The sequence below is a fragment of the Ambystoma mexicanum genome, chromosome 6q, assembly GCF_040938575.1.
Source record: "Ambystoma mexicanum isolate Mex_15411 chromosome 6q, UKY_AmexF1_1, whole genome shotgun sequence".
Lineage (NCBI taxonomy): Eukaryota > Metazoa > Chordata > Amphibia > Caudata > Ambystomatidae > Ambystoma > Ambystoma mexicanum.
This window is the reverse complement of record NC_090937.1, coordinates 4,703,343-4,716,340: the sequence shown is the minus strand read 5'-3', so window position 1 is coordinate 4,716,340 and position 12,998 is coordinate 4,703,343. Positions and strand designations below refer to the sequence as shown.

The 12,998-nt window shown below is 48.0% G+C and overlaps 1 protein-coding gene across 2 annotated transcripts in view; it reads left to right on the top strand.

Moving 5' to 3' along the window:
* TDRD7 (tudor domain containing 7) overlaps window positions 1-12,998 on the top strand; it is a 2,843,905-nt gene that overhangs the window by 2,381,982 nt on the left and 448,925 nt on the right. For both annotated transcript variants that reach the window (XM_069630367.1, XM_069630366.1), the window contains one exon: window positions 11,651-11,761. In XM_069630367.1, coding sequence (XP_069486468.1) covers window positions 11,651-11,761 — 111 coding nt within the window. The remainder of the gene's footprint in view (window positions 1-11,650; window positions 11,762-12,998) is intronic.

The following is a 12,998-nucleotide window of genomic DNA, read 5'->3' as shown; positions in this document are numbered from 1 at the left end:
AAAGATTTAAACGAATGGGTGTTATACAACCATTTCAAGATGGAGGGGATTAATCTTCTCCGAGACCTTCTGCGCTCCGGAGACTGGCTAGCTCGTCTAGATCTCAAAGACGCAACCTAACGATTCCGATAGCAACTTCTTATTGGAAGTATTTGCGCTTCCGATGGAAGGGATAAGTATGGCAATTCATGTGTCTCCCGTTCGGTCTGTCCTCCGCTCCTTGGGCCTTCACCAAGCTCATGAAACCGGTGGCAGCAGCCATCAGAGAGAGAGGCATACGTATCATCACCTATCTAGACGACATTCTCGTCTGCGGATCAGAAAAAGCTACTCTAGCAAAGAACGTTCAATGGGTATTCTCTCGCCTCACCTCGCTAGGATTCCTAGTGAACCTAGACAAATCCCAACTACGTCCTGTCCAGAGGATAGACTTTCTAGGCTTCACAATAGACTCTGTGAAAGCCTCCCTCGAGCTCCCGGGTCACAAAGTGAGAGCGATCAAGAAAGAACTCAGAGCAGTTCTAGCAAAAGGGACTATTTCCCTTCGCAAACTAGCCAGAGTAGTAGGTCTTCTAGCTGCCTCCATTCAGGCGATATTTTCGGGTCCTCTTCATTATCGAGCACTGCAAAGGCTCAAGATAAAACATCTCCAAGGAGGTCTGCGATACCATCAATTAGTGACTTTGGACCGCGAAGCCCTCACAGAGCTCAACTGGTGGCTAGAGAATATGGAGGCCTGGAACGGCCGCGCCATTTTTGGCGACGCCCTAGAACTACTTATAGAATCAGATGCAAGCAGGTCAGGCTGGGGATCCAGATGCGAACATGTGCAGACAGGAGGGAAGAGTTACAACTCCATATAAATTTTCTCGAGTTGTTAGCGGGCTCTTTCGCAGTGCGCGCTTTTACGAAAGACAAGTTGAAATGTTGCGTACTGCTCAAGATGGACAACATCTCTGCAGTGCGATACATAAATTGGGAGGCACAAAATCCAAAACGCTAGCCGAGTTAGCGAAGAATTTCTGGCATTACTGTCTTCAAAACAGAATCTCTGTATCAGCGGAATACTTACCAGGCAAGCGGAACGAAGTAGCAGACTGGAATTCACGTTATCTTGTGGACTCCAGCAATTGGAAACTACACCCCCAAGTCTTCCAGCGATTGCAGAATCTATGGGGGCCCCTACACATAGATCTGTTCGCATCCAGACTGAACGCCCAGACATCAAGGTACTTCAGCTGGAGGATATACCCGGATGCAGCAGGCACCGATGCCTTCCTGCAACCCTGGACAGGGGCAGTACATTATGCCTCCCCGCCGTTCATTATGATCATGAGAGCTCTAGCGAAAGTTCGCAGAGACCAAGCAGAGATTGTGATGGTGCTCCCCCTATGGAAGGCACAACCTTGGTTTCCAGTAGCGATGGAACTTTCTACGGATTTTACGGGGATAGTGCCTCAGCTGCCGGACCTTCTTCTCGACTCATCCGGCCATCCTCACCCGCTAGTGACAGCGGGCTCGCTACATTTGATAGCATGCAGGGTTTCAGGAAAAGATGGGACTTGCCAGGAATTTCACAACTCGCTGCAGATTGTATCAGAGACTCCTGGGTGCCTTCCACCCTTCGGAGCTATAGTGCGTCAAGGAATGGGTGGTCCAGGTGGTATTCGGAGTACGAGTTGGATCCCGTTTCAGCCCCTTTAGTAGAAGTCCTCAACTTCCTAGCTTTCAAATTTCAAGAAGGCGGCGCCTTCAGAACGGTGGGAGTGTATAGGTCAGCCATTTCAGCGGAACACGATGAGATAGACGGTACCGCGGTAGGTGAGCACCCAGCAGTTGTACGTCTACTCAGGGGGATGAAGCTCAAAAGACCACCTATGCCCAAGTACAAAGTGTTGCGGGATGTTAGAGACGTTTTTCGCCTCTTTCTTACATGGCCCGATAACGAGAGCTTGTCCCGATCTCAGTTATCGGGAAAGCTAGCCATGCTGCTTTGCCTTACAGCCTGTAGGAGAGTTTCTGATGTCAAAGCTCTGGAAATCGATAGGAAAATATTCTATCCGGACGGCATCTCTTTTACCATTACTAAAAGGACAAAGACAGATTCGAGAGTGATTGACTACCCGTACTTCACTAGTAATAGAAAGCTTTGCATAGCACAATGTATCAAAGATTATGAGAAAGCAGCAGCGCATATTAGGCCACAGGGAGTGACCCAGCTACTCATTGCGCGCAGGAAGCCCTATCATGCAGTAGCATCAGCGACCATTGCTAGATGGGTGAGAGAAATAATGCATTGGGCAGGGATTGACTTGTCTCTTTTTGGGGCGCATTCAGCCAGGGGGGCGATGGCTTCAAAAGCTTTTACTACAGGGGTGTCGCTACAAGACATTATGAAATCAGCAGATTGGTCCTCTGAGTCGACCTTCAAGACATTCTATTTTAAGCCTGTATCGGAAATACCTAATAGGGTGGTGAACAGCGTTGAACAAGCATAATGCGAGCCTCCTGTCTTGTCATAGAATAAAGATTGCCCACGCTATCAGCTCAGGAAGTGTTCATTCTATTAAAGACAAGGAGGCGAGCATTATATCCCACCCAGAATAGTAACATATCAGTTGCATTGGCATGTGGTTAACTTTGTATCACCGTTGCTCATTCCCACCCTCAAAATGACTCTCCATTCCTTTTAGGAGATGACCAGAAAACTACAGGATGAAGAAACTCGCAAAATTGAGTAAAGTTTCTTTCAAGTTGGTCGCGTTTGACCTTAAAGCCTTCAGTTCCGAGGATTGTTAACAGTTCATCCCGAGAGGATCGCTCCATTGGCGAAGAGACTACTGAGTTTAAGGGCGAGACACAAAGAAAGAGGAAAGGACCTGGGCACAAGGGTTCTTATACAGGAGGCTGCCCTCTGATAGGCGCAGAGCTGGGAGGATTGGACTACCAGAGACTGAGTATCATGGGACTAGTAGTTCCCGGGTGATTACAGTGATCACATGCAGATGTGAAACAAACGTTTAAACTGATCCATTTTCGTTTTCCATAACGGTGATTTTGTAAGAACATAAATGTACAGTATTAAAGTTAAGTTTTAAAGTGCTGGTGTGGCAGCAAATAAAGAAAGTAAAGCATAATGCTTGCCTCCTTGTCTTTAATAGAATGAAGACTTCCTGAGATGATAGCGTGGGCAATCTTTATTGTGATTACTGCAGAATTGCCTAAAGACTCTCTGCACTACCTGCTTCCATCCCAGGTTGTGGACCCATTTCGTGCTTTAACACTTTAGGCCAGTTGGTCTTGTACATATGTATTTTAGTAGGATTGTGTTGGTTTAAAAGTATTACTGTTAATAACTATTGTGTTGAAACTCAAAGGCCTTGAATAAATGTATTTGTATTTTTAATATATATACACCTGACTGGGAGTGATTTGTAAGTGTCCTTTACTCTGTGTGCTCATTGAGGTCTTTCAGTCACCCTCACCCCTCCTGAGATCTAGTTTTTACCGCCGCCAATGCTACCTTGATTGGTCCGGCTTGTCCAGAAGGTTACCCTGTTCCAAGAAACTAGGCTGGCCTTCTGAACCTCTGCCCACCAGGTCTGAGTTCAGAAATCCATCTTAACAGGGAGTGCCGCTGTTGGGTGTAGGGGTGTTACTCGGTTGAGCTAGGAGGGTCATGCTCCTCCCTGCACTTTCCCGAGCCAGCTACCCGGGGACCCAGCTGCCAGCACCCGCTGCAGTCTGCCGCAAGGGTCTTCACTCCGTCTTTGCCGGGCCCTGCTGTTCCCTCCAGGGCCATGCCTCCTCTGCGGTGTCACCTCATTTAGCTCCTATGAGGAATCTCGTGTCACACTGATTGCTGCTTTGTGGGCGTGCAGCCGTCGCTCTGCTGTCTGCAACCCATCAGGGTGGGGGGGGGGAATCCACTGCCCGCACCACCAGCACCGCCAATGTTCAGTCCTTTCTAGAGTGTCGGGTTGCCGACCCGCCCTACCCCAACCAGCAGGCTGATGATCACTTTCGTGTAGGCCCCACTTGAGCGCTTACCCCGCTCCTCAGTCAAGTCTCCTCCTGGACTGCGTGTGGTGCCCCAAGACAGGGATGTTGTTCACTCCCAAAGGCAGGCCCACCGACCACCGAGCTAGTCCGCTGGCCGTGGTAGGGCGCCGCTCTAAGCAGGGTCATCCGCTCCAGTGCCTCTCCGCCTGCTCGAACTGTCCTGTTACATATGGCAGAGCCAATGTGCCGGGCCTGGAGGGATCTCCTGGTTCACCGCTCAGTTCTTGTGGAGTTGAGAGCTGAATCGAGCTGAGCTGTGCTTATTTAAGAGCACCTTTGTTGGTGGAGGATTCGCTGGGCTCTTAAGCACGTCTTCTCCTTGCCGGCAGCCCTCTTGTTGCCAATGGTGATGCTTTTTAACCTTGTTAGGTTTGCACACTGCCTGCTGTGTAAGCTGCTATTTTACAAAGGAATTTTCTGTCACACAGCATGTTGTTTCATTGATTAATATTTATTTAAAATTAACTATTGGCACTTTCAAATCATACGTCAAGAAATTCTTTGCTGTTGTTGTATAAACCATTTTTCGACTGAGTCTTTAGGTAACATACAGTATACACCAATTCCAATACAATATAAAATCACATACTTCTACTTCCTGTCCCCTTTCCTTTATACTGTATGGGTGTCCCCTGCTATGCACTGTAAGAAAGGCATGGTATCAACAGTAAGACAGACACAAGTGATCACAGTTCAAGCGTGTTTATTGAACTTAAAAAGGGTTTTAAAATAGCCCATCTAATCTTAAATCTACAGATGGAAGCAAGCTATGACCATCAAATAATAATAACGCAGACCTAGTTGTGTCTTGTCAAAATGAAAGGGCCTATACTAATAAACCTTTTGCCGAGCCTTACCTCTAAATACAAATAGTGTGGGAAACAATGTTACGAAAAAAGAAAAGTGCTCACAGAGTATGTCAGGATGTTGAGGCCGTTGGCCTTCCTTCCCCACGTTTTCAGCATGGGGCAAGGCGGTGCACTCGAGCTTAGCACAGTCTCTGGCATCTCTAGCACGAGGATACAATCCAGAAAAAACACCAGGGCCTTTTGCAAAAAAATCTCTTTGCCCTTGAAAGTCTCATATTTGTACAATAACATGGAGTGCAAATAATATTTAAAGTTCGCTTCGCTTTCAGGTTTATACAATTGAAACGGGATATCCTCCCCCAACCCTCTCTTCCAGATGCACTTTGCTCTAATGTCAGAGACTTTGAAAACTATATGGCTTTTCTTTAATGCCATACGTGACCACTACGACACTGCTGCATTCTGGTACTTGTATTTTTTAAGATCAATTAATTTTACTTTACATTCAGTTCTGTTTCAAACAACCCTTCTTGGGGATTCTATTCACTTTTTCTCTACTTGATTGCCCCGTTTTGGCTTTTAGTTTCAATTGCTTTTCAGTGTTCACATCACTTCACTTCAGGGACTTCATTTTCATTTTACAGAGACTTCCAATATCGTGTTCACGCACACGGGGTCACTCTGTTACTTTGGCTCTTATTATCTTTCAGGTATCACTTTCTTGGGTGATTCACGGTTCACCCCAGACTCCTCTCAGCCGGCTCAGATCCTCTTAACACAATGTTCAATTAGTCTCCCTTCGCCGGGCTCGGACCAATTTCAATTCAAACTTGCTTTAACCAAAAGTTCTCAGCTGATCTTCCTACACCGGGCTCGGACCAACTTTATTTATTTTGTCATCAACTTTCACCTTACTTTTTGGGTTTGGGCCACTTGCCGCTTTACTTGGCGCCTTTCCTTACGTGCTCTGCTTCCCACCTTCGCGCCTGAGTCCCTCTCCCTCTCTCTTTTGATCAGACTCACCGAGCAGTGTTGCGAGGTCAGTGGCTCTGTCCTTTGGCATGGGGGTGAGGTCCGGGTCTCACTACCTGCCTCTCCACATCCTTTGAGTCGGCACTGGTCCCAAGCGAACAAGCAAATGTCTGGATCTCAACAGCAAGGTCCTGGCTGTCTGAATACAACACGTAGGAGGCATGGCTGCTGTGACACGCTGGAGCCCTTCCTTCTCACTGGCCCAGCGTCACTGCACGCTGTCCTCCTCTGGATTCACCTGACGGCTCCGAGCCTCTTGGTTTCTCAGCTCCAGACAATCTGTTTTTGGTGTTTGGGATTTGAAGTGGGATACTCTGCCGGTCTCAGCCTTGCATAATCCCTCTTGATCTCCCAATTGCATCTGATCTTTCTTCCCCAGCAGCTTCCCTGTATACACCTGTGCGATGATAATGGGTAGCAGGTGTGTGATTAGGGTTGGGGCTGCCTGACCTTGCCTGACTTCTTTAAGGCGCCAGCCTGCTGTCAGAGTATTATAGTCTGTCTTATGAGTCTTAAATGTCTTTTACAGTCACCGCTACAGGTTGCTGCTTCTTCTTAGTATGATGCGAAGATGGGGATGGGGAGGAGATGTTGTGTGTTTGAAAATATCCCAAAAAAGACAGAGGGGTTGTGTGGTTGTGGATAACGGGTGAGAGGGGGATACTGTGTTTCGCATAGGGTATTCCCATGAGAATGACCCCAGACTCCCCTGCCTGGGTGATCCTCATGCATTGGTCCACCCCCAGGGACCGGATCCCAAGGCGATAGCCGTGCACTGGCCCCCCGAATAGAGGATTCTCGAGGGTCTAAATGGGAGAATACCTTGAGGTTTCTCGTATGACAACTGAACCTTTTTTCACCAGAAAACGATGTCTTTGCCCTTTAAATTTAGTTGCACCCTTGACTCCACCACCGGCACCACACCCCAGTCCTCTTTTCCGCGTCGACAGGAGCGGACCTGCTTCTCCAATGCTGTGAAGTGTGAAATGGTCTCCCATGACCATGCAGCAGGCCACATTGTGCGCCTCCTACCCATCATCATCCCAGATGAGATATACGGAAGCGGGATATGACCAAGGCTTCGGCGCAGGGAGAGCATATACGCTGACGGTACCGGGGCAAGAACGGGCCTCTCCATTTTGCAAGGAAAAATTCCTCACACTCATGAGGTCTCCGCAAATGGGAAATACCCTCAAGGGGGGGGAATCCTTCAGCTTCCACCAACTCCTGCTCCAGCACAGCCTCAGCCTACAGTAACGGCGCTGGCTCCAAGTACTGTCACGACCGCGCCTCTGCCCACGGAAGTCCCGGCCCCGATGCAGTCTAGCATTACGGTCCAGTTTCTGCCTCCGGTGATCCCTCAACCAGCAACCCCCTATGAACGCTGCCTGAAGACGATACAGATCCACAGGACACAGTGGACCAGGCAGACACTGAGGACGATGACGAGCAAGACACCCTGTCCTCGGCAAAGGCCTTTCGTGACTGACTAGCAGGCCTGGCGGAATACCTGGGCATCCCTCAGCCTCAGAAGGAGCAACCAGAAGTCTTGACCATCCACGCATCCACCAGATTGGGCATTCTGTTTCAAAAGGATGTGGGGGGCCTGGCAAAAATGGGTTGGTTCAAACCGCATTCCACACAACCCACCAACAAGCAGATGGAAGCTAAGTATAGACAGGCAGCAATCGATTCTCTAATTCTGTCGGTGCAACCACAGCCGCATTCATCTGTTATCGCGGCAGAGTCCATGTATGCAACGCCTCAGGCATCCACCTCATCCACCAGTACTTCGGCTCTAATAGGCAAGGAGGAAAAGGTACTAGAGGCATATGGAAAAAAGATTTACTCCAATGCCATTCTTCACTTGCGGCAAGCTAACCAGATGCCATGTTAGCCGTCGCAAATCTGAGGCTCTGGAGGGAGATAGCCGAATTCCTCCCGGACTTGCCAACTCACAGGGAGGACTAGCAGAGGTCAAATTGGTGATGCAGGGCCTAATGGAGTCCTCAATGGCGCATATAGATGCAGCCGGTAGGGCCATTTGTGTGGCTACTGACATGAGGCGTACAACGTGACTCAAAGCCACGAGATTCAATCCAGATGTACAAGACCGCATCCTCGACCTCCCATTTTAAGGAGACCTGTTCAACTCATCCACCAACGAAGAGCTGGATAAGAAAAAGAACAGCTCTCAGACAGCCAAATCTCTGGCTATACTTACAAAGTCAGCACCGAAGAGCTTTGGTCACGTCCAACTGCAAGCTGATAGAGGTCGTACCTTTGACGGGGTTGAGGGTTTCCAGGACCGCCGTACTAGGCAGCCAGCCAGATCCCCCAGCTAACACCGATGGAAACAGCATAAGACCTCACACAAGGGCTTCTTTGAGTCCCCCCCCATGCACCTGCCTCAGAGGGAAAGAAACAATGACCGGATCATCAGGATCCACAGTTCTCTGGTGGGGGGGGCAGGCTTGCTCTCCACGCTCAGTCCTGGTGGGCTCGGTTCACGGACCCTTGGAGACTATATGTGGTGTCTCAGGACTTCCGCCTTCCTATACCTCAAGTTCCTTCCTTCTCCCATCTCCCCCCGCCTCCCTCACATTGGGACCCATCACTCCTTGCGGAGATCCTCTCAGGGAAATTCGGGTTCTACTCTTGTATCTTTGCACTACAGAAAAAGAACCAGGCAGGCCAGCAAGTAGTCCTAGGTCTGTCCTCCTTAAACCTTTACCTACCCCTTCAAATGTTCAAGATGGTTACGCCAGCACTGATAGTGAAGTCGCTGTGTGGGGGAGACTAGAAGTGCTCCCTGTATCTGAAGGATGCATATCTACACATCCCAATTTGGCAGCCCCATCGTTCCTTCCTATGGTTTTAGGTCATGGGCTTGCACTTTCAATTCAAGGTTCTTCCGTTTGGCCTCAATTCAGCCCCGAGGTGTTTACGAGGGCCACCATGTTTTTTCCATACCTCGACAACTGGTTGGTTTGTGTGGACTCGCTTAGCAAGTCGAAAAAATACAGCGGCAAGGCTAATGCGTACTCTCTACGACCTGGGGTTCTCCATCAACCTCAAGAAGTCGCAGCTCCAGCCTACACAGCCGTTGACCTTCCTGGGTCTCATCTGGGATACAAAGGAGGAGAATATATTTCCTACTGCGGACAAGGTCACAGCGATCAAAAGGGCCACGGGGCATTTCCTCTGCATTGAGTTGACCTCTGCATGGTGGTACCAGCACCTGCTAGGGATTATGGCAGCCTGCCTCCTCGCAGTGCCTCATGCCAGACTCAAAATGAGGAAGCTGCAGCTCCATTTTCCAGCCTCTTGGAGCCAAGAAGCTGGTTCCCAGGCAGCATTAATCACCATACCAACACATCTTCACCAGGACCTATTATGGCGGAGGATGGATACCAATCTCATGGTAGGTAGACCATTCAAACAGCCCCAACCTGCATACACTATGACAACAAATGGTTCCCTCGATGGATGGGGAGCCACGCTGGGCAACCTCACTGTGCACGGCCTATGGTCGAGAGAGGACCAGGACAAGCACATCAGTTGGGGCAGGAAGCGCTTCCACTAGGAGTCAATACAGAAGCAAGTGGACCAGATTCTGACACTGGGCCAAGGAGAAGGGCGAAGACCCCCTGGTGTGCACCCTGGATCACATGCTGTCCTTATCTGCACATCTGGCACAGTCGAGGTGCAGGTTGACACATGCAGCACCTACCTGCGGCCATAGGTGCATACACACATTTCGGTGATGTTTTCTCCATTTCCAACACAGTGGTCAAAAGACACCTGACAGGACTAACCAGGCTGTACCCATCGGGGATCTCAACATGGTTCTGTGCGCCCTGGCCCACAAACCATTCGAGCCCATGGCATCTGTAGACAAACCCGAAAGATGAAGCAGAAAGAGTGTTGCATTGTCTAGACGTCAGGAGAGCGCTGAGATTCTACCTTGACAGGACTAGAAGATTCCGCAAATCGGATGCCCAATTTATTACTTTCGGCGGATCAAAGCCAGGGTGTCGGGCCTCAAAGGCCTCTATAGCTAGATGGATGGTTATGGCCATTCGGGAAGCCTACGAAGGGCAACGCATGAAGCTACCAGCAAACATGAACGCTCACGCGATCAGAACCAAGGCGACAGCAGTGGCCTTCCAAAGACATGTGCCATGGCAGACAATCAGCAGGGCAGCCACTTGGGATACCCACTCAGCCTTCTGCAAGCATTATTGCTTGGATGCCAGTGCTAGATCAGATGCGGCCTTCTGCCAAGCGTTTCTGAAAAACTTGTTTTCTTAGGGGTTGCATCGTCTTCCCTCCCCGGGCTTTAATCAGTGGTAATCGGCCATACAGTATGGAGGAAAGGGGATGGGACGTAGGAGTAATTATAAGTTACTCACCGTAGTGACTAACGTACTCCTAGTCCCCTTTACTCATACGTCCCACCATCCTCTCCCTTACAAAAAGGTGTGTCATTAGGCAAATATGATATGGCCGCATCAAAGGGGACTGAGGTGTGGCGCCGGTGGGCAAAGTCAAAGGCGTGCATGCTCCCTGGGCCGAGCCCCCCATGCACACCTAAATTTAAATGGGAAAGACATATTCTTCTGGTGAAAAAAGGTTCTGTTCCCGTCCGTAGCGAGGGACGCCCATACAGTATGGAGGAAAGGGGACTATGGACTATGAGTACGTTAGTCATTACGGTGAGTAATTTATAATTTCTAAAATTTCCAGCCAAAAAAAATAAAGCATCTTGAAATAAAACCCACACAATATGTGCCCAAAGGTCCCTTCTGGGGCATGACCAGTTGTTATACATTAAAACAAATTAGGATGCACCCTAGTTGCACATAAATTAACAGCTGTTCACAAGAAATCAGTCGTTGTCCAAATTTCATATCATATATTGCCAAAATAAAATGTCACTTTCCACAAGTGCCAAATTAGTGTGCTTATCAGCAACAACAGAAGTTACGCATTTAATCAGATAACAATTTAGAATTAGGCAGAGCATGGCCTCCTTAGCCAGGCCCTATGGATATATTTGGAGACGAAATAAACGCGTCCCAGTTACACATTGATTTACAGAACGCCATGTCAGCTTTCAATGTACGAATCCCATACAATGTAAGCAACGGCTTGAGATGCATAATCATCAGATGTCTTAAGCCATCACATAAGAACATAAAGTTTGTCACAGACACTTCCTCGGTCCCAAAGACAGGAAATTTACCGTCATATTTATCAGCCCAATGCTGTGCAAATTTCCCGGCTTTTAGGCAGCCTGTGCATAGGGAGGTGGGGCGGAGGGGGTTAGGATATCGAGATAACCCTCATATCCGTGATTTCCCATGTTTGCCATGTATTCGGGGCCCAAAGACTGAAATTAATTTTATAAATTGACACCATTTTGATGTTTAATAGCCGGTTTACCCTTGTCTTGGCCACCCTTGTGATTGCCTGAGGGTCGTCCCAGTAGTGTCTCGGGCCTAGAGCAATCAAGCCCTGTTTAACATGAATCAGCCAGGAGATATGATAACCACTGTCTAATGTCATTACATGACTCAAGGCTTCGCGATATTTGGGAAGCTGTGGGGGAGCCCAAGTCCACAGCCAATAAAAATACGGTCTGAACTCTGCCTCCCAATCAATTGGGAACATTTCGAATTCAGAGCGCACAATGCTTTGCAATGAAATGCAATACTTATCTTTTGTTCTGTTTTTTTATACAGGTTTTGAAGTGCTGTTTGGCAGACCTTCCTTCTTCTATAAGCATGTTTACACCAGATGCAGTGCTTTGGCTGAGGGATACGGTGCTAAATTGCGCAGGCTGTAGCATCAAGGTAAATAAAGTTTAAACATTTTAGCAACGTTAAACACAATGTAAATGTATAGGCGTGCTACAATGTGTTATGTGAATATTTCAGAAAATGTGCCACAATACTTGCTTTTTGCATAAATATTCTATCAGTCCATTTGGGATTGCTGAATTATATTTCCTCTTCTAGCAGTGCTAGTTCAATATAACTAATCTTTCTCCTAAGACCACATTGCAAAACGTTGTGCTGATAATTTTGCCAGTGAAGTGGTGTGTACACTACCTGGTGCCAGACAGCATTTTTCTATGGTTAATTAACGCAACAACTGCAACTCGCTGCGCTGTTAAAAGATGCCAACCCAAACTCTGTCTATCCACACCCAGTACAGCGATCTGCTGCTCTCAAGCTAGGCCCACGCTTTAAATAATAAAATAGATTGCCATAAATTGGCTCAGCGACAAATGGTCCTCAAGACATCAAACAGACACTGACCACTTGCGTAAGTGGCCAGTTTCTAAATTTGGAATACTACATATCTCAAAAATAGGTTTATATCTAATACAATACTGAACGTTTGGCACTATTTGATTACTCACTGTTTAGGAAAGCAGCTTCTCTGGTGATAGAGAGTTGTTTTGTTAAGCAAACATAAAGCTACTATCCCCTTTTAATACAGTTTACTGTTAAATGCTATGAACGGTTTCCGATACCACCATTTTGTAATAAAATGCCTACTCGTATGAACGTAATGCATCAAGGCATACTTTGGAGATCATTCACTCATGTTGGAGGCATCTCTATACATCCTCACACCGACGTCCCAGGATCAGGTGTTAGGTTCATCTTCGCTGACAAAGCCATTGTGTTCCAACCACATGTTGGCAGCTGCTGGTGTTTCAAGGAAGTGTGCCTTGCCTTTGTATATGATATTGAGCCTAGCAGGATATATAAACATGTATTTGATATTTAAGTGCTTGAGTATCGCCTTGACCGGCACAAAGGAGTTCCTGGCCCTCTGCTCCGCCGGCGTGTAGTCCGGGTAAATGGTGACTTTGGAACTCTCTCTCAGGATCTCACCACCTTCCCTGGAGTGCTTCACTATCACCTCCCTGTCCCAAAAGTTGAAAATCTTTGCAATGACCGGTCTGGGATGGGACCCCGGTGGAGGCTGCTTCTGTAATGAGCGATGAGCAAACTCAACTGCAAAGCCCTGCAATAAGTTCCCAGGTCCTATTTCCTGCAGTAATAGGGTCTCAACATA